The sequence below is a fragment of the Sparus aurata genome, chromosome 1, assembly GCF_900880675.1.
Source record: "Sparus aurata chromosome 1, fSpaAur1.1, whole genome shotgun sequence".
Taxonomy (NCBI): Eukaryota; Metazoa; Chordata; class Actinopteri; order Spariformes; family Sparidae; genus Sparus; species Sparus aurata.
Genome location: NC_044187.1, coordinates 700,063 through 725,906, shown reverse-complemented (window position 1 = coordinate 725,906; position 25,844 = coordinate 700,063). Strand labels below are relative to the sequence as shown.

The 25,844-nt window shown below is 48.9% G+C and overlaps 2 protein-coding genes across 3 annotated transcripts in view; both read left to right on the top strand.

Moving 5' to 3' along the window:
* The window catches only part of LOC115585411 (NACHT, LRR and PYD domains-containing protein 12-like), a 36,257-nt gene extending 34,534 nt beyond the window's left edge, over nucleotides 1-1,723 (top strand). Inside the window, exons 14-15 of the mRNA XM_030423755.1 lie at nucleotides 1,326-1,442; nucleotides 1,543-1,723. Coding sequence (XP_030279615.1) covers nucleotides 1,326-1,442; nucleotides 1,543-1,723 — 298 coding nt within the window. The remainder of the gene's footprint in view (nucleotides 1-1,325; nucleotides 1,443-1,542) is intronic.
* The window catches only part of LOC115582883 (spectrin beta chain, non-erythrocytic 1-like), a 37,110-nt gene continuing 12,579 nt past the window's right edge, over nucleotides 1,314-25,844 (top strand). Inside the window, exons 1-16 of one of the 2 annotated variants that reach the window (XM_030419111.1) lie at nucleotides 1,314-1,442; nucleotides 8,723-8,945; nucleotides 17,610-17,761; nucleotides 17,974-18,147; nucleotides 20,147-20,238; nucleotides 20,431-20,511; nucleotides 20,733-20,848; nucleotides 21,157-21,269; nucleotides 21,379-21,566; nucleotides 21,687-21,804; nucleotides 22,781-22,939; nucleotides 23,065-23,367; nucleotides 23,553-23,706; nucleotides 23,880-24,750; nucleotides 24,834-24,971; nucleotides 25,080-25,836. In XM_030419111.1, the coding sequence (XP_030274971.1) occupies nucleotides 8,792-8,945; nucleotides 17,610-17,761; nucleotides 17,974-18,147; nucleotides 20,147-20,238; nucleotides 20,431-20,511; nucleotides 20,733-20,848; nucleotides 21,157-21,269; nucleotides 21,379-21,566; nucleotides 21,687-21,804; nucleotides 22,781-22,939; nucleotides 23,065-23,367; nucleotides 23,553-23,706; nucleotides 23,880-24,750; nucleotides 24,834-24,971; nucleotides 25,080-25,836 (3,570 nt within the window). In that variant the 5' untranslated portion in view covers nucleotides 1,314-1,442; nucleotides 8,723-8,791. Of the gene's footprint in view, nucleotides 1,443-8,722; nucleotides 8,946-14,969; nucleotides 15,320-17,609; nucleotides 17,762-17,973; nucleotides 18,148-20,146; nucleotides 20,239-20,430; nucleotides 20,512-20,732; nucleotides 20,849-21,156; nucleotides 21,270-21,378; nucleotides 21,567-21,686; nucleotides 21,805-22,780; nucleotides 22,940-23,064; nucleotides 23,368-23,552; nucleotides 23,707-23,879; nucleotides 24,751-24,833; nucleotides 24,972-25,079; nucleotides 25,837-25,844 lie in introns of those variants that run through there. The other variant, XM_030419118.1, reaches the window with a different exon arrangement.

Sequence of the window (25,844 nt, the reverse complement as noted above, 5' to 3'; positions counted from 1 at the left end):
CTAGCCTTGTCAGTCCTGTTAGCCTTGTTAGCCCTGTTAGCCTTGTCAGCCCTGTTAGCCTTGTTAGCCCTGTTAGCCTTGTAAGCCCTGTTAGCCTTGTTAGCCTTGTTAGCCTTGTTAGCCCTGTTAGCCCTATTAGCCTTGTCAGCCCTGTTAGCCTTGTCAGCCCTGTTAGCCCTGTTAGCCTTGTCAGCCCTATTAGCCTTGTTAGCCCTGTTAGCCTTGTCAGCCCTGTTAGCCTTGTCAGCCCTGTTAGCCTTGTTAGCCCTGTAAGCCCTGTTAGCTCTGTTAGCCTTGTTAGCCCTGTTTGCCTTGTTAGCCCTGTTAGCCTTGTCAGCCCTTTTACCCTTGTCAGCCCTGTTAGCCTTATTAGCCCTGTTACCCTTGCCAGCCCTGTTGGCCTTGTCAGCCCTGTTAGCCTTGTTAGCCCTGTTAGCCTTGTCAGCCCTGTTAGCCTTGTTAGCCCTGTAAGCCCTGTTAGCTCTGTTAGCCTTGTTAGCCCTGTTTGCCTTGTTAGCCCTGTTAGCCTTGTCAGCCCTTTTACCCTTGTCAGCCCTGTTAGCCTTATTAGCCCTGTTACCCTTGCCAGCCCTGTTGGCCTTGTTAGCCCTGTTGGCCTTGTTAGCCCTGTTAGCCCTGTTAGCCTTGTTAGCCCTGTTAGCCTTGTTAGCCCTGTAAGCCCTGTTAGCCCTGTTAGCCTTGTTAGCCCTGTTTGCCTTGCTAGCCCTGTTGGCCTTGTTAGCCTTGTTAGCCCTGTTAGCCTTGTTAGCCCTGTTAGCCTTGTTAGCCCTGTTTGCCTTGCTAGCCCTGTTAGCCTTGTCAGCCCTGTTAGCCTTGTTAGCCCAGTTAGCCTTGTTAGCCTTGTTAGCTACACATTACAAATAGTTCCCCTCATGGACCTCATTGATTAAATCTTTGTCTGCAGATGATAAAGTACTGATCCGGTCTGAACTGGGTCAGAATCTCACACATGATGTTTGACAGTTTGTTATAGTTTAGTGAACTCAGTGAACTATATCGTCTCATCAACACGGCACCAGAACCAACATGGAGCCAACTGGGTCTCAGATGTTTCTGAACAAGATGAACATCACAATAAAACTGCTCATGTTGACAACTGCAGTTCTGGTTCTGGTTCAGTTCTGTGAGCTGCTGATAACCAGGAGGAGAGGAGGAGAGGAGGAGGAGAAGGAGGAGGAGGAGGAGGAGGAGAGAGGAGGGAGGGAGGGAGGGAGGAGGAGGAGGAGGAGGAGGGAGGGAGGGAGGAGGAGGAGGGAGGGAGTGGGGGGGGGGCAGTGCGGATTCTTTCCCGTCATTCCCTGCAGCAGCAGCAGCAGCAGCGGCTCCGTCTCTTCGGGTCTCTTCGTGTCTCCGGGTCTCCTGGTGTCGGATGCCAGTCTGCGGATCATCGTCTCGGCTGAAGTTCGTGATCTTCTGAGCAGGTGAGCTTCTCCTTTTGTTTCTTCTTCTTCTCCTTCTTCGCCTCCTTCTTCTTGTTCGCCTCCTTGTGTCCTCGGCTCTGTTGCGGGTCTGTGATTGGAGCGGCTCTCTGAAGCCTCCGATCCTCCGCAAGCTTCGCTTCGTCGGCTCGGTCCGATCAGAGGCACAAAGTCCTGCCGGAGGCCCGGTCCGCTCTCCCGGGCCGCTCCGCTCTCTGTATCCGTGTCGCGGTGCGCCTCAGCCCGCATGTCCGCTGCTCGTCCCGCCGCCCAGCAGCCATTAGAGGCGGCAGCAGGATGGAGGATAATAACGGTGCGCCATGGAGCGAAAACAGGCGTGGCCCGGAGAGTGTGTGTGTGTGTGTGTGTGTGTGTGTGTGTGTGTGTGTGTGTGTGTGTGTGTGTGTGTGTGGACAATAAACACACAGTTAGCGGGAGAATGAGCGGGACGTGTCAGCCCGGTTCGACCTGAAACACAGAAAATGGAGACAGACAGACAGACAGACGGTCCGGTCCGGTCCGGTCCGAGACGTCTTCACCATGATACTTGACGCAAGCAAACACAAACAGGTTCCGTCAGGTTCTGTCAGGTTCCTGAGTAACTACCAGAACCGTTCTGTTGTCATGTTGGGCCGCACACAGCCCAGGAGGGCCCGGCAGCACCTGATACCTCCAGAACCTCCACCCAGATGAAGCTGCAGCACCAGGATGAAGTCACTGGCCTCAGTGTGGTTCTGATCCAAACAAAACATCTTCTCAGGACAGTTCTAGTGCACATGTGGAGTGTTCCTGTAGCTAGCTGCAGTTAGCATCTCTCTGGTTCTGACCCGTCCAGGTTCTGTTGATCCAGATAATCTCCACAGATGAACTCCACTCTGTGATGTGTGAAGCTAAATTAACTGTGTAGCAGTAAGAAGCTAATGCTAGGCTACAAACAGACGACATCACGGTCACATGACTGAAACGTCTCCACCACTAAGAGTCTTACTGCACAATTACTATCCAGGTTTTCTATAAACTGATCAATGTACAAGTTGTAAAGTCAGAGTTAGAACAGTGTGTAACTAAAGTGGCTGTAAAGACGGACTAGTGAGTAGATGAGTCTCCGTGTTCGCTGTGAGGACGTTTAATGTCCCCGACAACCTCTGTAGTCTCATTCAGACACTCGTTAGCAACCGCTAACTGTTGTTAACACATGAAGAGCTTCAGGATTAAACTGTGGGACATTAATGATGATCTGAGGCGCTCGGCTCGTTTCTAGAACCTTTAAAGGTCATTTATTAACATTTATAGAAGAAATAAATCTGTTTACTAAACTGAAGAAACGTCACTGATTATAATAATTAGTTTCAGCCCAGAGAATGTTTCATGAACACGTTCAGGTTCTCGTTCCTCTGGACGACGTTCCTTCACGGTTTGAGAATAAATATGAATACTGTCAGAGAACATCTTTACTGGGTTCTGTTGGTTCTGCGTATTGTTTCCTGAACAAACAGGAAGTTCTGGAGGAACCTGTGTGAAACTGGATCAGCGCCGATGCTGGGTGTGTGATTGGCAGGTTCCAGTTGTCAGCGTTCTAAAGTGAGTTCAGGATGGTTCTGCGATCAGTGTTGTAATGTTCTCTGAAGGTTCCTCTGAGGTTCTCATACGTACAGCTCTCTGAGGACGTTCTCACAGAGCGTTCTCTCATGGTTAACTAAAGGTTCCTGCGAGGTTCTCATACGTACAGCTCTCTGAGGACGTTCTCTACAGAGCGTTCTCTCATGGTTAACTAAAGGTTCCTGCGAGGTTCTCATACGTACAGCTCTCTGAGGATGTTCTCTACAGAGCATTCTCTCATGGTTAACTAAAGGTTCCTGTGAGGTTCTCATACGTACAGCTCTCTGAGGACGTTCTCTACAGAGCGTTCTCTCATGGTTAACTAAAGGTTCCTGTGAGGTTCTCATACGTACAGCTCTCTGAGGACGTTCTCTACAGAGCGTTCTCTCATGGTTAACTAAAGGTTCCTGTGAGGTTCTCATACGTACAGCTCTCTGAGGACGTTCTCTACAGAGCGTTCTCTCATGGTTAACTAAAGGTTCCTGCGAGGTTCTCATACGTACAGCTCTCTGAGGACGTTCTCTACAGAGCGTTCTCTCATGGTTAACTAAAGGTTCCTGCGAGGTTCTCATACGTACAGCTCTCTGAGGACGTTCTCTACAGAGCGTTCTCTCATGGTTAACTAAAGGTTCCTGCGAGGTTCTCATACGTACAGCTCTCTGAGGATGTTCTCTACAGAGCATTCTCTCATGGTTAACTAAAGGTTCCTGTGAGGTTCTCATACGTACAGCTCTCTGAGGACGTTCTCTACAGAGCGTTCTCTCATGGTTAACTAAAGGTTCCTGTGAGGTTCTCATACGTACAGCTCTCTGAGGACGTTCTCTACAGAGCGTTCTCTCATGGTTAACTAAAGGTTCCTGTGAGGTTCTCATACGTACAGCTCTCTGAGGACGTTCTCTACAGAGCGTTCTCTCATGGTTAACTAAAGGTTCCTGCGAGGTTCTCATACGTACAGCTCTCTGAGGACGTTCTCTACAGAGCGTTCTCTCATGGTTAACTAAAGGTTCCTGTGAGGTTCTCATACGTACAGCTCTCTGAGGACGTTCTCTACAGAGCGTTCTCTCATGGTTAACTAAAGGTTCCTGCGAGGTTCTCATACGTACAGCTCTCTGAGGACGTTCTCTACAGAGCGTTCTCTCATGGTTAACTAAAGGTTCCTGTGAGGTTCTCATACGTACAGCTCTCTGAGGACGTTCTCTATAGAGCGTTCTCTCATGGTTAACTAAAGGTTCCTGTGAGGTTCTCATACGTACAGCTCTCTGAGGACGTTCTCTACAGAGCGTTCTCTCATGGTTAACTAAAGGTTCCTGTGAGGTTCTCATACGTACAGCTCTCTGAGGACGTTCTCTACAGAGCGTTCTCTCATGGTTAACTAAAGGTTCCTGTGAGGTTAATCATAACTCCATAGAGAACGTCGTAGAAGTTACTCTTACACGTCACATCACTGGAGAACATAAACAAAGGGTTCCAGACAGCACATGTGGAAAACTGCTGGACCCCAATGTTTGGTTCCTGGAATGTTCTGCCAGTGTTTTTCTTAAGTTAATGTTCCTTCCAGTTCCTTCATGGTTGCACGTTCAAGGACTGTTTCTGAAAGCCACTACAGAACGTTCTCTTGTGGTTCCATGAGTACCAGCAGGGACGCCGCCGCAGAAAGGTTCCTGACACCAGTTATATGTTCTAAGTAAGTTCTTGTGAATGTTCCTCACACCAACATTCTGCTAATGTTCCCCGAGGTTCCTTTGCTGCACCACCCTCCTGAAACATGAACGCCATGAGAGAACGTTTACAAACAGGGGACAACATTTCTGATGTGTTCCCATCGGGGAACCTTATCTGTAACCACATGAGAACACATGAGAACATCATGAATACGTTCCATTGTTTTGTCATAGAACCTCCAAATCTACAAAATTCCACCCGGATCATCTTTTCAGACTCAGTTCAGTGAGCTGGGCCCACATGTCGGGCCTCGTGGACCCTGTATGACAGTCATGTAGTTAGTGTTGGGGAACAGTACAAGAACCTTACTTTGGACCACATGATGACGTTCTCCTGACCCTACAGGAATGTTTCCAGTGTGTGATTTGGTCTCCTCTGCTGTTCTGTGACGGTTCCTTTAAGGAGAACACATCAGTGATAATGTGACTCTGACAGGATCTCTGAAGATCTTCTGGGAACACTCTTGAAATAATCAATATGGAGAGAACGTCTGAGGACGCTGTAGCAGAAACTGATCATGCAGACGGAACGCTGGAGAAACGTTTCACACGTGTTCTGCTGACAGTGTTCTTGTGTGTGTGTGTGTGTGTCATCGTGATCCGATCTCCCCGGGCCTCGGTTCTGATATAACCCTGAAGGGTTCCTGTGTTGTGTGACAGAAACCCTGAGACATCACCGTGTTCTCTTTAGAACGTCAGCTGTTTCAGTATAAACAATGTTTATGGTTCTGTTGGTTTGAAACCGTATCAATGTTCTGAATCGATCTCTGGTCGATGATACCACAGCAGTGATGTCACTTCCTGGTTTCGAGGCTCGTTACAGACTGTTCTACGTGTTCTAACGCTCGTCTTTACCCACTCAGTCATCATGTCCACGTTTCACAGGATTATTGATCAGAAATCACACGAGGGTCAAAGTCCCACAATCATCCCGACAGAATAAATACTGATACCGAGGCCCAGCTCTGTGATGATGTTCTGGGTCTGAGTGTTTCTGAGGTTCTCTTCAGGAGCAATCCGGATGTGCGTCCTGTTTCAGAGAACAGACTAAAAGGCACCGCCCCTTAATGAGGTAAAGAACCGGTGGATACATCAATACTGAGTCCGATCAGCTGAGGAACAACATGTCCTCGGTTGGCCCTCGTTAGCAGTAATGATCTCTGAGCCGTCATTGGATCTTTGTTCTGATCCGCTGCTCTTCAGACTCTTCTGTGGACGGTTCTGTAGCTCCGTCTGATCGCAGGTGGACGATTCAAACACACCCTGGTTCAGACGGACCGTACGAAGCCTCGCTGTGTCCCGCGGTGATGTCTGGACCACAGAGGTGTCGCCAGGGCCGGGCTTCAGACCTCCATCGTCTCCATGGTGATGAGTTAAATGTCCTGTAACTACGGAGGCCCTGAGGGTCCAAACACACCAGGCCTCACCGAAGTGAAGCTGTTCTGGTGCTGTCAGGAACACGGACGGAACACGGACGGAACACGGACGGAACACGGACAGAACATGGACAGAACACGGACAGAACACGGACAGAGCACGGACAGAACACGGACAAAACACGGACAGGACACGGACAAAACACGGACAGAACACGGACAGAACACGGACAGAACACGGACAGAGCACGGACAGAGCACGGACAGAACACGGACAGAACACGGACAGAACACGGACAGAACACGGACAGAACATGGACAGAACACGGACAGGCTGGATCTGTGTGTGTTCTCCTCGTGTCCTTCAGGATGTTTCTGGGCGGTGGATGATTATAAACATGTTGATGTGTTTCTGCTGACCTGAGATCAGTCTGATGGAGCTGCTGAAGGGTGGGGCAGCAGGAAATGACTCTGTGTGTGTGTGTGTGTGTGTGTGTTGTTATTAATCCAATAACTCCACCCTGCTCTGCTCTCTGCTCAGTGATGTCATTCTTCTTCTTCTTCTTCTGCTGCTGTTTCTGGATCACAAACAGTTGCTGATGATGCGTACTGCAGGAAACCAGCTGATCACATGACATCACAGTAACTGAGTGTGTTCTCATCTTCACCTGCAGTTTCTTCTTCTTCTTCGTCTTCTCCTTCTTCTTCGTTGGTCGTCCTCCTCTGTACTTGTAGTTGTTCAGACCAGCAGAGACTCTGCTGACATGTCCAACCAGCTGAGGGGGGTCATCCTGTGAGACAGCTGCTGCTGGCAGACAGGTGACACACACCTGCTGCCCTGTGTGTGTGTGTGTGTGTGTGTCTGTGTGTGTGTGTGTGTGTGTGTTTCCTCAGCTGTGCCTGTCAGGCTCTGAGGAATGTTTGAGTGTATTTGTAGAGTTTGTTCTGCTCTGACTTACATTTGTTCAACACACACACACACACACACACACACACACACACACACACACACACACACAGTGGCCCCGCATGAATGATGGCATGTTAGCCAACAGAGCTACGCTAACTGTTTGCCCCTGTGTGTGTGTGTGTGTGTGTGTGTGTGTGTGCGAGTGTGAGTGTGTGTGTGTGTGTGTGAGTGTGTGTGTGTGTGTTCGTGTGCGTGTGTGCGTGTGTGTGTGTGTGAGTGTGTGTGTGTGTGTGTGTGTGTGTCGTCATGCTCGGGGAATGTGGAGTGCTGTGAACCCAAACACAGGGCTGTCCAGAGGGAGAGGGTGGGGGTCGCTCACTTCCTGCCCCCCCCGCCTCATTCTCTCGGTTGGTGCTGGATGTTTGGACCTTCACATTCACGGTTCTGTCTTTGGACTCTGATCAGCTCTTCTGACATCAGCAAATCATTAATCATCACTGACCATTAAAGATCAATAAACAAACTGATCGGTTTGTGTTTCTGTGGCATGTGGCCAAAAGTATGTGGACAGGACAGACGGAGCCTGTTGTCACAGCTGATGGAGGGAGTGGAGCAGCTGTCCACATACTTTAGTCCGGGTGGTGCCGGTTCTCCCCAGGGTGGAGGTGTGTGTCAGACATACATGTAAAGTTACGGATCAGTTTTTTTACTGATACTTAGCTACATTTAATATCAGATGCTTTAAGACTGTTCATTACCAAAGTAACATCTGTGGACCGTCAGTGACCTCTGACAGCGCTGGGATCATTCTGTTGGTGCTGTGAGCGTTTGAAGCAGCAGAACTGGACCCGTCTGTAGAGGAAATGGATCCAGTTGTTCTGTTCCTCACTAACAGTACAGTGAGAGTACTTCACTTGATGACAGTGTTCAGTTACTGCACTCTGACCTCCGACCTGTCGTGCTGCCGTGCTGCTCACTCTGATCAGAGATCTGTTTCCATCAGCCAGCTGAGGATTCTGGGAAGTTAGATCCATTAGTGGGCGCCGGTCCCTCAGGACGTCTGAGTGCTCTAATGGCTCCTCTGAAGTGATGGAGCTGTTTACTTCCTCCGTTAGCTCCGGTCAGCTGACTCTGCAGCCAATGGGAGCTCAGCGAGGCTGCTCGCAGCGACATCACACCCATGATGACATCACACACACAGAGACAGTCCAACATCTCACTGAACATCCTCATCAAGCCTCTCAGCACTACGTTACCCATGAGCCTCAGCGCCTGCTGAGCCACAACTGAACCCCACAGTAACCTCAGCATTGAGTCGGTGAGTGGGCGGGGCCACTGAGTGGGCGGAGTCTGATGGTGTCTCGGGTGGAGCAGCTTCCTGTCAGTGCAGACTGATGCAGCTGTGTCAGGAAACAGTAGAAGAAGTCAGACTGATCGATCAACATGATCAATAAATCATCTCTGACTTCAAAGAGGAGTGAGGAGTGATTCTGAGACAGGCTGCAGAGTGTGTGTGTGTGTGTGTGTGTGCGTGTGTGTGTTGTACTTTACTCGAATACTTGAAGTTAGAAATGACCTTCAACATTAAAATCCTGCTGATTCATCAGTTATCAATGCTGTTGTTGTTGATCACTTTGTGTATTGATCCCTGTACTTCCTGTCTCATTGCTGCCGCAGGGCTCGGCCTGAAGCTGCCGATGTGGACGCGTCCCCGCTGACATCGAGGCGTGTCACAGGTGAACGGTCATGATGACGACGGTGGCGGCCGAGTTCGACCACATGGAGCTGCAGCAGCAGTACAGCAGCAACGACACGGTCAACAACCGCTGGGACGAAGAATGGGACAACGAGAACAGCTCGGCCCGCCTCTTCGAACGCTCCCGCATCAAGGCGCTCGCAGGTAGGAGCCCGACACCTTTACATACCACCTGAGATCATTTCTACAGCCGCCCACAGAGACAACAGAGACGTTGATTATCGATAAAGACAGCAGACGGTCACATCAAGAATCTGAGTTTGACCGAAACCATTAAATGTTTATTAAAAGAGTCAATGGACTCAGCAGGAGGAGGAGGAGGAGGAGGAGAAGCAGGGGGAGGAGGAGGAGGAGGAGGAGGAGGAGGAGGAGGTGGAGGAGGAGGAGGTGGTGTAATGGAGGCTGAACACTAGATGGCAGCATGTGTCAGCTGATCACATGTAAACATGAACCAGCCCTCTGCTGATGAGGAGGAGCAAGAGGAGGAGAGGGGAGGGAGGGGAAGAAGAAGAGGAGGAGCAGGAGGAGGAGAGGAGAGGGGAGGGAGGAGAGGGGAGAGGGGAGGAAGAAGAGGAGAGGGAGGAGAGGAGGAGGGGGGAGAGGGGAGAGGAGGAGAGGAGAGGAGGAGGGGGGAGAGGGGAGAGGGGAGAGGGGAGAGGGGAGGAAGAAGAGGAGAGGGAGGAGAGGAGGAGGAGCAGGAGGAGGAGAGGGGAGAAGGGAGGAAGAAGAGGAGAGGGAGGAGGAGGAGGAGGGGGGAGAGGAGGAGAAGAAGAGGAGAGGGAGGAGAGGAGGAGAGGGGGAGGGGAGGAGAAGAGGAGAGGGAGGAAGAAGAGGAGGAGGAGCAGGAGGAGGAGAGGGGAGAGAGGGGAGGAAGAAGAGGAGAGGGAGGAGAGGGGAGAGGGGAGGAAGAAGAGGAGAGGGAGGAGAGGAGGAGGGGAGAGGAGGAGAGAGGGAGGGGAGGGAGGAAGAAGAGGAGAGGGGAGGAGAGGGGAGGAGGCATAAAGCACAAAATACAACAATACATTAAAAGGCATAAAACATGAGTAAAGAATGCAATAAAAGTAATATAATAAGGAATAAAATCAAGAAGATCGAGTCGACCTCTTACTCGGTGTCAGCTATGGAGAAGAGATGGTTTAGAAGAGATTTAAAAACCGACAGGGAGGAGGCCTGTTTAACGAGCAGAGGCAGATCATTCCATAGTTCAGGAGCCGACACAGCAGGAGCTCGGTCTCCTCTGAGCTTCAGCTCGGAGTGGACTCAGCTGATCATCTGACCTGAGGGAGCGGGCGGGTGTATAAGGCTGTAGGAGCTCAGAGAGGTAGGGCGGGGCAAGACCATTCAGGGATTTAAAAGCAAATAAAAGAATTTTGAAATGGATCTGAAATTGATTAGGCAGCCAGTGCAGTGAGGATAAAATGGGGGAAATGTGCTCGTATTGACGTGTGCCGGTTAAAAGACGTGCAGCTGCATTCTGTATCATCTGGAGACGGCGATGGAGGAGCCACGGACCCCCACAGACAGTAATCCAGCTGAGTGGTTACAAAGGCGTGGATCACCGTCTCAAAGTGCTGCCTTGATAGAATCGGCTTTATTTTGGCCAGCTGCCTCAGATGGAAGAAGCCAGATTTGACAACAGCCTTGATCTGACAGTTAAGGTTGAGCTCAGGGTCCACTTTAAACCCTACGTTAGTGATATTAGGTTTAATATTCTGGGCCAAGGAACCCAGATTACAGGGGGGTCCCAGTGGCGCCACCAAAAACCATCACTTCTGTCTTTTTATCATTGGAATTTGAAAAGTTCAGAGCCGTCCAGGCTTTTATGTCATCAAGACACGTAAGTAACCGTCTGACAGAGTGTTCATGTTTCTTTTTAAGAGGCACATAAATCTGACTGTCGTCTGCATGCTACGCCCCTGATGCCCACCCACTGCTTCAAGCGTGAGATTCAAGTGTCATGATCCACTGTGTCAGATGCAGCAGTTAAATCTAAAAGCACAAGGATGACACAGTCAACAGAGTCCGTAGCTAAAAATATATCATTAAAAACTCTTAAAAGAGCTGATTCGTGCTGTGCAGGGATTTAAAACTGGATTGGATAATTAATTGGCTGTGCACAACCTTCTCCAGGATGTTTGGAGATCAGCCTGAAATTGGCAAGAACTGCAGGATCTAGAGCAGGTCTGTTAATCAGAGGTTGTACTACTGCATGTTTAAAGTTTCAGGGACCACACCTGAGGACAGACTGCTATTGATTAGCACAATAACAGATGGTCCTACAGTGGGGAAAACCTCTTTAAATAGTCGAGGTGGGACAGCATCATTTGGAGAACCTGATGGCTTCAAATGACCAACAATCTCCTGTAAAAAGGAAAGTCACAGGCTCAAACTGGTGAAAGACAGCAGAGCAGGGGACAGAGACTGACGGGTCATAAGCAGAAGGTGAGATTTGAGCCCGAATTGAAGCAACCTTACCAATAAAAAAGTGAAGAAGGTTTTAACACACAGCAGGCGACGCCTCCATACAGGCAGTCTGCAGGGTACTAAGAAGAAAGTCAACAGTGTTAAACAAAACACGAGGCTTGTGACGGTTCGACAGAATAATATCAGAGAAATGTTTCCTTCTGGCATCTTGTACAGTTTCTGATAATGACGCCAGCAGTCCCTTATCATTTGAAGAGACACCTGCAGTTTGTCCTTCTTCCACTTGCGTTCAGCTCTACGACACTCACGTCTGACAGCATGAGTCGCGTCATTTAACCAGGGCTCAGATTTAGTTTTAGGCTGCCTGGATTTTAATGGAGCCACAGTGTCTAAAACAGTTTGGCAGGTGGAGTGAAACCACGAGCTCAGCTCCTCTGTGTTGCACACAGAATCAGGAATGATGGCGTTCTGACTGAAGGCCACCGAGAACTGAGCAGCAGTGGAAGGGTTAATAATGTGACAGCACCGAGCAGCAGCGCGAGGTTTAAATGTATCACAGACAAGAGCAGCCTCAAATAATAATACAGGCATGTGGTCAGAAAACACTGCGTCACAAGGCTCTAGATTAAAAACGGGCAAACCATACGATAAAACAAGATCAAGTGTGTGTCCGTGTTGTCAGGGCTGTAAACTAGCGGTCGCCACTCGCCAAATGCGACTAAAATATTCCCCTGGCGACTTAACTTTGGAGGGATACATGCCACGGGGTGGGTAAATGTTTGTCCCGATGGTCGTGCTCTTGCAATAAATTATGCATGATGTAGCAAAACATTGTAGTAGCTGTAAAGTGATAACTTATGACGGTAGCAAACGTTAGTGCTAAACCGGCTATTTGTTGTGTGTTGCACTGAAGTAGCTCCCCCGACGTCACCGCTGTAGAAAATAGTTCCCCTCAGAAGCAACGTAGCGTGCGCTTCACCGCTCTGTAAAAGTTTGGCGCAGTGACTGTGATTCGAGCGCAGCAATGACGACACCTCTAACTCATGAGCTGAGGGAAGTTGTACTTAAGTTGCGCATAATTTCTAAACGACTTCCTTCAATTAGGTTTCAGTTTGATAATCAAGTGGCTTAATATGAGAACAGTTGTCACGTCACAAAACGTGTAAAACCATCAAATCCAGTGTAAATGTATTATGGTACAGTCTCCACTGACAAGTCTGTTACAGAGCCTGATAGTTAATTAATGAGTGTTTCCTTTGTCAAAGTTTTGCACTGTTCAAGTTTTCAATTTGCAATGTTATGAAATTTAATTAATAATATTAAAATGTATTTCTAAATAATACTTTGGCCTCTTTTCTAAGCATGTATTGGTATATAATACTCTTATCTCCATGAAAAGTACTGAAACAGATGTATATGCAACAAAAAGAGGCAATTTATTATTTGGCCGGTAAAAAAATTGACTTGGCTGGTAGATTCTTCACCTAGCAGTCCCCTTGGTAGGTGAGCCAAAAAGTTAGTTTACAGCCCTGCGTGTTGTTGTGTAGGTCCAGACACAAACTGTACAAGATTAAAATAATCAATGAGGTTTAAAAAGTTCTTTGCCATTGGCTTGTCAGGACAACACACATGAACACTAAAATCCCCAACAATAAGAACACGGTCATATTCAGAAAAGTCGTTTAAAAGTCCTTATTGTACTTGGGAGGCCGATACACCACCGCACACAGCACTGTGAGAGAGACCAAGCTCAAATAAACTCAGTTCAAAGCTGCTGAAGGAGGATGACAGCAATATCTGCTTACATTTATAATGACTCTTATAGACTGTCGCTATTCCTCCTCCTCGGCCCGACGTCCACAGGGAGTTAAAATAGCAGCAATCCTGTGGTGAAAGCTCAGTGAAACCAGGCCAGTCCTGGCAGGAACCGGTGGGTCCGCAGCGCTGGCTGTCCAGGGAGCCCGACACAGAGGGCGCAAGTTGCGGTGATTCAGCCCGTGCCAGCGGGGACGAGGCGAGCAGGGGCCGCGGGGCGGGAACACCTCTTCCGGGCCGACGACAGGTACCAGCCAGGCGTCAGCAGGGTCCAGCGAGCGTCGAGGAAAAACGAGGCAAGGCATTGCTCCAATCTCAGTCCAAGCAGGCGAAGAAACGCACCTGAGACGGGCCTTCAGCCTCACCAGCCGGCCGCTGTGTTTTCCCCGGCGGCGGTAGTGCTTACAGCGAGACGGTGGGACCGGGGCGCGGCACAAATGATCAGGGACCCTCGCGAGGAGCGGGGGTAAAGTTTCACGTCCACCATCATCCAGTTTTATTACATCTTGGGAAGAAAGCCGAAGGTTCAGCAGTGTTGGTGATCGTACACCAGCAACATCACAGCTGTAGTCGGCTGCCGTGGGTTCAGAGGGGCGACCGGCCCCCAGGAACATCATGCTAATGCTAGGTGGCTAGCAGCTGTGCAGGCTAGTTACTGTGGAGCGGATCAGGGTGTTCTGGGTGGTTCGGGTCGGGCTCGGGTTTGCCTCTAACTCTGCAGGATGAAGAGGAGGATGATGATGATGATGTCACCTTGTTTTCTGTCTAAAAACTATAATACCCATGAGCCTCAGCTGCTGTTGCCATGGAGATGATACCAGAGAATGGCTTTGAAGCTGGGATTGATTGAAGGTTCTGAAGGTCTGAGGTTGTGACGGGTCGGTCCTCCTTTAACTCTGATGTTCTGACCTGTAACAACTGGAAGTGGAAGTCCCGCCCTCACGTCCTGCGCTGTGATTGGCTGGAGCTCCACACAAAGTGTCCACAGGTGGAAACACAGAGACACAGTCCTGCGTAATACTCCTTTAATCTTATCAAGATGACACCCAGCAGCATGGGAGGCTCTGTGATTGGCTGACTGTTGGTGAGGTAAATCATTAAAGGTGTGTGTGTGTGTGTGTGTGTGTGTGTGTGTGTGTGTGTGTGTGTGTGTGTGTGCGCAGGATGTTTGTTCCTTGCTTCCTGTCCTTCAGTCAGGAATGTGAGGGAACAATGAGGGGAAACACCCCCCCACCCCTGATGACATCATTGTCAAGCTGCAACACTATTGGCTGATTGATGACTCCCCCTCTCCTTAACACACACACACACACACACACACACACACACACACACACACAGACTACACTGTAAAAAGCGTTGGTCAGAACATTTGACTGTCAGATTAGATTCTGATGAAACATCGTTCACACAGTGATTCAGACATCATTAGTAGAAACTGATCAACCTGACAGCTGATTGTTAATCTGCCTGACGAGTTTATCGTTGTTACATTTTCTCCCGTCTGACAGAATGAACTGATGTTGGACTTTAAACAGCTGTTAGTTTCTCAAATGATCAATAAGAGCTTCAGATATCTGAGACTCAGGACGCCATCGTTTTTAACAGTGTGGGTTTTTAGTGCCGCCCCCCCTTTGTGTGTGTGTGTGTGTGTGTGTGTGTGTGTGTGTGTGTATGTTTGTGTGTGTGTGTGTGTATGTGTGTGTGTGTTTTGGAGGGAAACTGAACAATCGGAGCAGCAGCAGGAAGACTCAGCAGAGGGAGAATGAAGCTGCTGCCTTGCTTCAGTGTTGGGCAGGGCCGGATACACACACACACACACTCACACTCACACACACACACACACACACACACACACACACACACACACACACACACACTCTCTCCGGCTGCGAGCGTCACTCTGACCTCTGGACTCTTTCTGTCGCCTCCTGGAAACACGAGGACGTCTTCTGTGTTCGTCTGAGCTGCAAGTGGAGTTCTTGTGTGATTTCAGAACCGCCTGGGTTCTCCTGGAGGAGCTGAGTGTGTGTGTGTGTGTGTGTGTGTGTGTGTGTGGTCTCAGTGAACAGATTGAGCGTGTCGCTGTGACACTATGAGCCCGCTGATCTCGGAGCTCTCAGTAGGTTGATCCGTTCTCTCGGTGGAGTCGTCCCACACGTTTTTGTTTCTGGAGGTTTTGGATCGGTGGGAAGTGATGGAGGTGGAGTGGACGCCTGACCCGTCTCAGCTGCAGCAGAACTACAACCTGCTGGAGGGCCGATTCAAACAGCTGCAAGGTAAGAAGAGGAGAAGAAGAAGAAGAAGAGGTCAGCTGATAGAGGTGGTTCTGGTCCGACTGGGAGGTGGTTCTTCTCTGCCAGGCGACTGGATCATGTTCAGAAATGTGTTTCAGTCTGATGGTCAGAAAGTGTCCTTGTGTCTGATTGGTGGCGTGTTGGTTGGAGACGTCTGATTGGAGCAGGAACAGCAGGAAGTTCACACCTGGTATTTACATGCAGAGGTGTAGTGGAGTGGGTCGACTCTCAGTGTTTGCCCTGTTTAACACCCTGTTTTACACACAGTGACATGTAAGACTCTATTTAGTTTACCTAAAACTCCGTCAGTGGTTTTTGCTCATTGTCACATAACCTCTGCTGCTTGATCTCAGGGAGGATTATGACATTACTAAACCAACACCGGCCCACAGACGAGTGAGAGACAACTGTGCATTTAGTGTGAACTATTCCTTTTTCCTCGGCGCTCCTTCGTCCTGACTCCTGGACTTCCTCATAAACATCCAACATAAAGAACTCAATGTTAATAATCCTGAACATGGAAGTGTTGAAATATTTAGTGTAAACTCAGAACAAACCTCTACAGCCCTGATTTGATAAGGAAACATTCCTTTCTTTTGTTGTTCTTTTATCTGCTTTTTATTAATTATTTTACATATATTTTGTTGTTCTAATTGTTTGAACTAATCTTTCATCCTAGCCTTTACTGTACTTTATATTATTTCATTCCTCTTATAATTTAAGATTTTAATGAGAGCAGTAACAGGGATGAGTTGATGTAGGAGATTTTCTTCATTGAAAAGAAGGTTTAAAGCTCCAACAAATAGCTTTAAGTTACGTAAATGAGCACCTACATGGCATTAATGCAAGAATATGAATGTATTACTATAAACTTGAATTAGTGCATTAGATTGAAAGCAAGCTATCTGTTTCCCTCCTGTCATATAACTCCACGTCAGTCTTCTGCTGCCTCTTCCTTTCTGGCATTCCTCACAAAAAGAATAATGATCATGAATCTCTCTAGAAAACTATCTGTCAGTGACCATTAACTTTACCTGGCTTGTTTAATATCAGCTGACATGCCACAAAGCAAGACACAGTTTAGTTATTTACAGACAGAATTCTACATTATTAACTAGTTAAATAACTGTTTCAGACCTCCGCTCTGTTGGCTGTCTGCAGCAGAGTGACTGCAGCTCCGTGTTAGCATGTCAGTGTTTACTTTCCCGGGCCGCCGGAACCAGTGGGTTTGTTCAAATGGCTGTGATTGGCTTGATGGCTGTCAATCACTCAGACTTGACCAATGGGTTTTCATGTATGGGGGAGCTACTCACCATACTGAGGTGCGCTCCATTTCAGTACGCTGGTACACCGCGAGGGTGGGTGGCAGGCAAACGGTTTAATACCTTAGGAAAGTGCACATCAGGGGGATTTAGAAGTATAATACGTAATGCTGACTGAAAAATAAGTGGGTATACCTGCGTAGACCCTGGACTACACCAGTGTTTACATCCGTCCTGAGTGATCCATCAGATCACACCTGACACTGACCTGCATCCTGGGCTGATGTCACTTCCTGCTCGTCCATCACTGAGACAAACAGACTCCATGTTTCTACTCAAAGACAGAAAGAAGTTCATGTAGAACATTTGCTGAATGAACAAGAAGGTCCAAAAAATGCAGATCAGAATGATATGTAGTGCTGCAGCCCTCAGTCCTGTCTGCAGAGATGTAATAGATTACTGTCAGAGTACCTGAAGTGTGACACATGTTCATATACAATCAGATCAATCCATCAATAATCAATATGTCTTGTGTCAGTGGGCGGGGCCTGTCCAGCTGCAGGTCAAAGCCACCACAGTGTTAACGAGGGTCGGACTGCCTGTCATGTGACAGGAAGCTGGGGGCGGGGCTTATTGATCCACAACAACAGGAAGTAACATCTGTATTAAGTTTGTGTTCAAATATGAAGTGATGACCAGGAAACTGCTCGTAAAGGCTCCTGATTGGCTCCTCTACATCCTTCCTGCTTATGACTTCCTGTTTCCTCTCGGTCAAAGGTCACCACCAAAATAAAAGTTTTTATCTGAAGAGAAACAAGAATCACAAACCTCCTGCTCCTCCTCCTCCTCCTCCTGCTCCTCCTCCTCCTCCTGTGAGAGGATGAACAGTGTGACATGTTTCAGTCTGAACCTGTGAGCTAACGTGGCTAAAACCGTTGCTAACCCTGTGTGTGTGTGTGTGTGTGTGTGTGTGTGTGTGTGTGCGTGTGTGTGTGTGCGTGCGTGTGCAGATGAGCGTGAGGCGGTGCAGAAGAAGACGTTCACTAAGTGGGTGAACTCTCACCTGTCCAGAGTGTCCTGCAGGATCACAGACCTGTACATGGACCTGAGGGACGGACGCATGCTCATCAAGCTGCTGGAGGTTCTGTCAGGAGAGAGACTGGTACTGCTCAGTACACACAGAACTACACACAGTACACACAGAACTACACACACTTCCTGTGTCTGTTCCCCAGAATATTTTCTTTACAGATCTTTTATTGTGAAAACCTGCCCTCAGACAGCCACTTCCTCCCCTGGTGGCCGTCAGAGGAGCTGCAGCTCGTCTCCGCCCTGACTCTCTGTGGTTTCTTCTTCTGTGTTTCTATGTGGCAGCCGAAGCCGACCAAAGGCCGGATGCGTATCCACTGTCTGGAGAACGTGGACAAGGCTCTGCAGTTCCTGAAGGAGCAGAGGGTTCACCTGGAGAACATGGGCTCCCACGACATCGTGGACGGAAACCACCGACTGACGCTGGGACTCATCTGGACCATCATCCTCCGCTTCCAGGTAACCACACCCACACGGAGGTCAGCTGGTCTCCACGCCGAGGCTTCACCTGTTCTGTAACACGACTGTCAGGTGACAACAAGGTGCGACTCATGAAGAGTCACACTTTCTTTGTTTACTTGTTAGAAGCTTTTAAAGGAACAGTTCACACAAACTCAGTCTTCATTTGCAGCATTCTGCTGAACACCTGAAGCAGCTGAGACGTGATTTAAACATCAGGTGTCTCCATCAGCTCGTCTGCAGCAGAGAACACATCACAACTGATCTCAGACCAGATTTACAGCTCGAGCTCACACTTCAGACAGAGATGAATGTGACAGTGTCGATCCATAATCAATAACTTGGAGTCTGTCGTTGTCACAGAGACGGAGAGCTGGTGATGGAACGATGAGGTGGAAATGATTACTGCTGCCTTTGAGTGCTAAACAAAGTGTTGTGATTACTCACATAAAAACCTTTTAGCCACCTTGACTTGACACATTCAAGACTGATAATAAAACTATTTACTAATTCTAATAACAATAAAGTTTGTAGCGTCGTAACCACCAGAGTAACACGGTGCAGCACCGGCCAATCAGAGAGAGGCAAAACACCAAAACAAGAAATATAGGAAGTCATAAAACATGTTGACATGAAATGATCCTGATGATATTCAGACACAATGTGTTATAAAACCACAAAGTATCCAATAAAATAAGATAAATCTTTAAACATGTGGCTGGTTATTATGGAACGTGATGATGTCACGGTGCCGTTTGTTTGTCAGCCAATCACGTGCTGACAAACACACAAATATTATTATTTATTTATAATCATGTTTTCTTTGTTGTGCAGCTGCAGGAACACAAAATAAACACATTTCTACATTTATATTAATAAGAATCATCTTTATTCACTCAACACGTTTTATTGATCTGCGTCACTGTTTCATGAAGTCTCAGTAAATGTGATGTTTTAATTAATGTATTCTTTTAACAGTTTGTTGATATAAATTAATTTTAGTTAAATAAATCAACAAGAAACAAAACAAAGTCAAAAGTGACGAGTCATCAGAGCCTGTTTCTTAGTAACTCAGAGCCACGCCCCCTTTTATTACTCATTGACAGACTGGCCTCTGATTGGTGGACCAGCTCAGCTCAGGTTAAAGTCCAGGTTGGTTCATGTTTTACTGACAGCCATCGTCATGGAAACCACAGTGCTGGATCGACCTTTGACCTCCAGTAACAATCAGCTCTCACTTCCTCCTTAAATCGTCCAATCAGAGGGCAGCTGTTGCCTCAGGGGGCGTGTCTCTGCCCTGGAGTCGTCTTCTCAGACTGAACTCTCCCAACAGCTCGACCAATCAAATCACTGGAGCTGTTTCTGATCCCACAGTTTCAGGAGGCGCTGGAGGACTCGTCGCTGCGTCCGGCTCACGTTCACACAACAACAACACTTTTTACATCAGGTGTTAATGACAAAAGGTCCAATCAGCTCAGCCGAAAATCTAAAAGTCCAATGAGACTGGAGTTGGTCCCCAGTTTGTCCAACCACTGATCCAGTAACACAACACCACCAGACTCCATTAACAAATGTGGTGATTTTAAGAGTTGTTGAGTTAAATCAGTGCTAAAGTCTTACCTGCCAACATTGATCAGCTGTTTGAACACACTGTTTACATTGATGTCACCATTTACACTCCATTTATGAAAGAAGAAACATGTTATTGATCTAAACATGTCACATGTTACAAAGACACTAAACAGGAACAATATAGGCTCCTTCTTTGTCCCCGTGGAGAAAGTCCCCAGACTCCCTTAACAAATGTGTCAGTTTAGTGAGTTGTTGAGTTGGAGACACTTTATAAACTCTGTGAAACTCTGTCTCTGACTCATTCTGCATTATTTGGACCTTCTTGTTCATTCAGCAAATGTTCTACATGAACTTCTTTCTGTCTTTGAGTAGAAACATGGAGTCAGGTGTTATAACAGGTGTGAACTGCGTCTGTGTGTCTCTTCAGATTCAGGACATCAGTGTGGAGACTGAAGACAACAAAGAGAAGAGATCAGCCAAAGACGCTCTGCTGCTCTGGTGTCAGATGAAGACAGCTGGGTGAGACGTGTACTAATACTCAGTACTGCACATTCCTGTATTTATACTGCTGTTACTACAGTATCTGTCTCTGCTGACTGACAGAAGTACAGTAGGTGGGATGAGCCAGTCATGTGGTAACGGATGTCGTGTTGATGCTGTGACTCACCTGAGATGATGTCACGATTAACCCCAGGTGTGTTTGTTCCTCAGGTATCCCAACGTGAACATCCACAACTTCTCCACCAGCTGGAGAGACGGGATGGCCTTCAACGCTCTCATCCACAAACACAGGTAACACCTCCACCTTCAGCCGGGCGCTCGTCTGAAGACATTTTACATACAGTATCAGGTAGATCATTCCAATGATGACATCATTATGACATCATTATGACGTCATTATGACGTCATTAAATAGAGGTCTCAAGTACACAACATTTGTTATCTCAAAACTGTATTCGTCTTTAAAGCTGCGTTGGCGTTGTTGTAAATCAAGTTTTGTGTTTTTTGTTCAGACCCGATCTGATCGACTTTGACAAGTTGAAGAAATCCAACGCTCACCACAACCTGCAGAACGCCTTCAACCTGGCCGAGCAGCACCTGGGTCTCACCAAGCTGCTGGACCCTGAAGGTGAGAACACGACCCGCTTTACCGGGCCAGGTGGGCCTGACCCAGTTTAAGAGACCAGGTTTACCTGACCTGCTTTATCTGAGCCAGACTGCCCAGACTACACGAGTCACAGTCACGGTGACTCGAGTCTACACGAGTCACAGTCACGGTGACTCGAGTCTACACGACGCGACGCGAGTGTCACGGTGATGTGAGTGTCACGGCGACGTGACTGTCACGGCGACTCGAGTGTCACGGCGACTCGAGTGTCACGGCGACGCGAGTGTCACGGCGACTCGAGTGTCACGGCTCCATGTTGTGTGTTGCAGATATCAGCGTGGACCATCCTGATGAGAAGTCGGTCATCACCTACGTGGTGACGTATTATCACTACTTCTCCAAGATGAAGGCTCTGAAGGTGGAGGGCAAACGGATCGGAAAGGTCAGAAGATGTCAAACCCAGACTGATCACTACTTCACTGTTACTGTGTGATCAATACCTGTCACATATCTGTAGCTGTGACAGGAAGTGTCTCTGTTTTTCTGTCCAGGTGCTGGATAACGCCATCGAGACGGAGAAGATGATCGAGAAGTACGAGTCTCTGGCCTCAGATCTGCTGGAGTGGATCGAACAGACCATCATCATCCTCAACAACAGGAAGTTCGCCAACTCGCTGGTCGGCGTCCAGCAGCAGCTGCAGGCCTTCAACACCTACAGGACCGTCGAGAAGCCTCCAAAGTCAGAACCCTCCTCACTGTCTTAATGTCCACACTGTCTTCTCTAAATCTAAATCAGCTCTCACAGTCTGGTTATTTCCTCTCACCTGCTCTCGTCTCCTCTGACCTCTGGTGTCCTCAGGTTCACAGAGAAGGGGAACCTGGAGGTTCTGCTCTTCACCATCCAGAGTAAGATGAGAGCCAACAACCAGAAGGTCTACATGCCCCGAGAGGGGAAGCTCATCTCAGACATCAACAAGGTCAGAGCAGCTCTCAGGCCTCCAGCAGCGACCATCACACCGCCCTAATGTAAAACCTGTTGATGTTACTGGTCCGTGTTCACAAACAGCTTCAGGATTTATCCTTCCTACAACCGACTATCAGCTGTGATATGAGCCCAACTGATCCTCAGGCAGTCAACCAGCCAATGAATCCTCATTTATTCAGAACAAAAGTCCAAAGAATCCTTTTGTTCTCTGTTGTCAGTCACAGTGAACTGAACCTCTCTGAGTTCATCAGCAGATGATACAAATCAGTGGTTACAACCCTAAAACAAATATCTTACTCAGTCTGCGATTGATGTTTTTAATCAGCAGAGACAAAAACATGTAGAAAACATTCAGACAGCAGCTTCTTAGAATGTCGTCTGAACATAATAATTCTGATTGTACAGATTTCATGATTCTCTAAATCCATTTAAAGATTGTTGTCAGCTCTGACGGCTCTGCCATGATCAGACCGACTCCATACAGAGATATATTACAGCAGCTCGACTTTATCCTGCTGAGTGAACCCTCCTCACAAACAAGTCAAACAAAGGATCTCTGACCAAGAGAATAAACCAACATGTGCGACGTTGTCTGGGTTTCAGTCAGCTGATCGTCTTCATCACTGATGCTGCAGGCTAACGCTAAGCTAACACCAAAAGAAATGTGACTGGTGTCTGATTATTGTATCTTTGACTTAAAGTCGTAAATATATAATAGATTGACATTTAGATCTCAATCTTTACTGAAAGGTTGCTTCAGTATTGTTGACTTCACACATGTTGAACGCTGAACTAAAGTACACTTGATAAGAGATTCAAAAGGATGTTAATTCAGTACAGGAAGAGGACACAGTCGATAAAAAGCTCTCAGGCTAAAGCTCAAGTCCGTCAGAGAGATGTTTTGATTGTGGATGCTTTCAGTTGCTGCTTCACTTTAATGTTTGATGGTGACGGTGTTTGTCCGCCAGGCCTGGGAGCGACTGGAGAAGGCGGAGCACGAGAGGGAGCTGGCTCTTAGGACAGAACTTATTCGTCAGGAGAAACTGGAACAACTCGCCAGACGCTTTGACCGCAAGGCGGCCATGAGAGAGACCTGGCTCAGTGAGAACCAGAGACTGGTGTCACAGGTAGGAGGACACACAGTCAGCAGCAGAGACCAGGTGCTGCTTCACATCAGCATCCAGCTTACAGCACTCAGATCTGCTCTGTAAATCCTGTCAGGAAAAATTAAAAGAGTTTTTTTTCTCTCCAGGACAACTTTGGTTTCGACCTTCAGGCCGTCGAAGCAGCCACAAAGAAGCATGAGGCGATTGAGACGGACATCGCAGCGTATGAGGAGCGCGTCCAGGCTGTGGTGGCTGTGGCAAAGGAGCTGGAGGTGGAGCACTACCATGACATTAAACGCATCACGGCCAGGAAGGACAATGTGATCCGGCTGTGGGAGTACCTGCTGGAGCTGCTGAAGGCCCGCCGGCAGAGACTGGAGATGAACCTAGGCCTGCAGAGAGTCTTCCAGGAGATGCTCTACATCATGGACTGGATGGACGAGATGAAGGTACGCCGACGACCGCTGAGGTCAACAGATCCTACCTTCACATGGTAGATTACAGTCAGATGAGAGGGTAGATATGAGTTCCTCCAGGTGCTAACTGAGCGTCCTTGTAGCGATGCTGTTCTGTTTGATCACTGCAAGCCTAACTGTTCATCCTCTCTTCCCGTCTGTCTGTCTTTGGTTTCCAGATGTTGCTGCTGTCTCAGGATTACGGGAAGCATCTGTTGGGTGTGGAGGACCTGCTGCAGAAACACGCCCTGGTGGAGGCAGACATCGCTATCCAGGCTGACAGGGTGAAGGCAGTCAGCACCAATGCCAACAAGTTCTCTGTCAACAATGAAGGTGAACAGCTTCCTTTTGGGTTTAAATAGTCTTAACTGTGAGCCGTTCCTGTAGGTCCAGCAGCGTGCTGAGGCCGACCTGTGAACGCTTCTGTCTGTAGTGTTTTGAGGCAGCAGTCTGCTGAGTAGATTATTTTAAACACATTAGAGCTAACATTGTGTGTTCCTGTCCAGGCTATAAGCCCTGCGACCCTCAGGTCATCCAGGACCGGGTTTCCCACCTGGAGTTCTGCTACCAGGAGCTGACCCAGCTGGCCGCAGAGCGTCGTGCTCGCCTGGAAGAGTCGCGTCGTCTCTGGAAGTTCTTCTGGGAGATGGCCGAGGAGGAGGGCTGGATCCGTGAGAAGGAGCAGATCCTGTCCTCGGTTGAGCACGGAAAGGACCTGACGGGGGCGCTGCGCCTCCTCAGCCAGCAACGCGCCCTGGAGGACGAGATGAGCGGGCGCGCCGGCCACCTGCAGCACACCATCGCAGAGGGCCAGGCCATGGTGGAGGCAGGCCACTTTGCTGCCACCAAGATCCAGGAGCGTATTGCTGACCTGCAGGCTCAGTGGGCAGCGCTGGAGCAGCTGGCAGCGGCAAGGAAGAAGAGGTTGGAGGAGGCTATGGCTCTGCACCAGTTCCAGGCTGACGCAGATGATGTCGACGCCTGGACGCTTGATGCCCTGCGCATTGTCTCCAGTGGAGAAACGGGCCATGACGAATTCTCCACCCAGGCTCTGGTCCGGAAGCACAAGGACGCAGCTGCAGAGGTGGCCAGCTACCGTCCAGTCATCGACTCACTCCACGAGCAGGCCGCCTCTCTATCGACAGAGGAGGCTGAGTCTGAAGAGGTGCGTGGTCGGCTGGCCGGTATCGAGGAGCGCTACAAGGAGGTGGCAGAGCTGACGAAGCTGAGGAAGCAGGCGCTGCAGGACGCTCTGGCGCTCTACAAGATGTTCAGCGAGGCCAGCGCTTGTGAGGTTTGGATCGACGAGAAGGAACAGTGGCTGAACAGCATGGAGATCCCCGAAAAACTGGAGGACCTGGAGGTCGTCCAGCACAGGTAGGACAAGATGCTGCATAGGTGTTTGTGACTCTTCACCTCTTTTACCGAGCGCTGTATCAGTGTGTCTGTGTCCTTGGCAGGTTTGAGAGTCTGGAGCCGGAGATGAACAACCAGGCATCTCGTGTTGCTGTGGTAAACCAGATCGCCCGGCAGCTGATGCACAACGGTCACCCGAGCGAAAAGGACATCAAGACCCAACAGGACAAACTCAATAACAGGTACGAACAGGTGTAACATGTCATAACTGCTGTGTCCTCAACGTAAACACCTCAAATCTGTAGGTGTGATTGTACCTGTAGACTGTGATGACCCTCTTTTACCTCTAGGTGGAGTCAGTTCCGTGATCTGGTGGACCAGAAGAAGGAGTCACTGAACTCCGCTCTGGGAGTGCAGAATTACCACCTGGACTGCAACGAGACCAAGTCCTGGATCAAAGAGAAGACCAAAGTCATTGAGTCAACCCAGGAGCTTGGCAACGACCTCACCGGAGTCATGGCCCTGCAGCGCAAACTGACCGGTATGGAGCGCGACCTGGCCGCCATTGAAGACAAACTAGGTGATCTGCGAGGCGAGGCTCAGCAGCTGGCAGAAGAGCACCCTGAGCAGGCCAAGGCTATCACAGACCGCCTGGCTGAGATCACTGCTGTCTGGGAGGAAATGAAGAACACTCTGAAGAACCGCGAGGAGTCTCTGGGCGAGGCCAGGAAGCTGCAGCAGTTCCTGCGCGAGCTTGACGACTTCCAGTCCTGGCTGTCCCGGACTCAGACGGCCATCGCCTCCGAGGACATGCCCAACACGCTGGCTGAGGCGGAGAAGCTCATGGCCCAGCACGAAGGCATCAAGAACGAGATAAATAACTACGAGGAGGACTACCAGAAGATGCGGGACATGGGGGAGATGGTGACGCAGGGCCAGACAGATGCACAGTACATGTTCCTGAGACAGCGGCTGCAGGCGCTCGACACCGGCTGGAACGAACTGCACAAGATGTGGGAGAACCGGCAGAACCTGCTGTCCCAGTCCCACGCTTACCAGCTGTTCCTCAGGGACACCAAGCAGGCCGAGGCCTTCCTCAACAACCAGGTAACCAC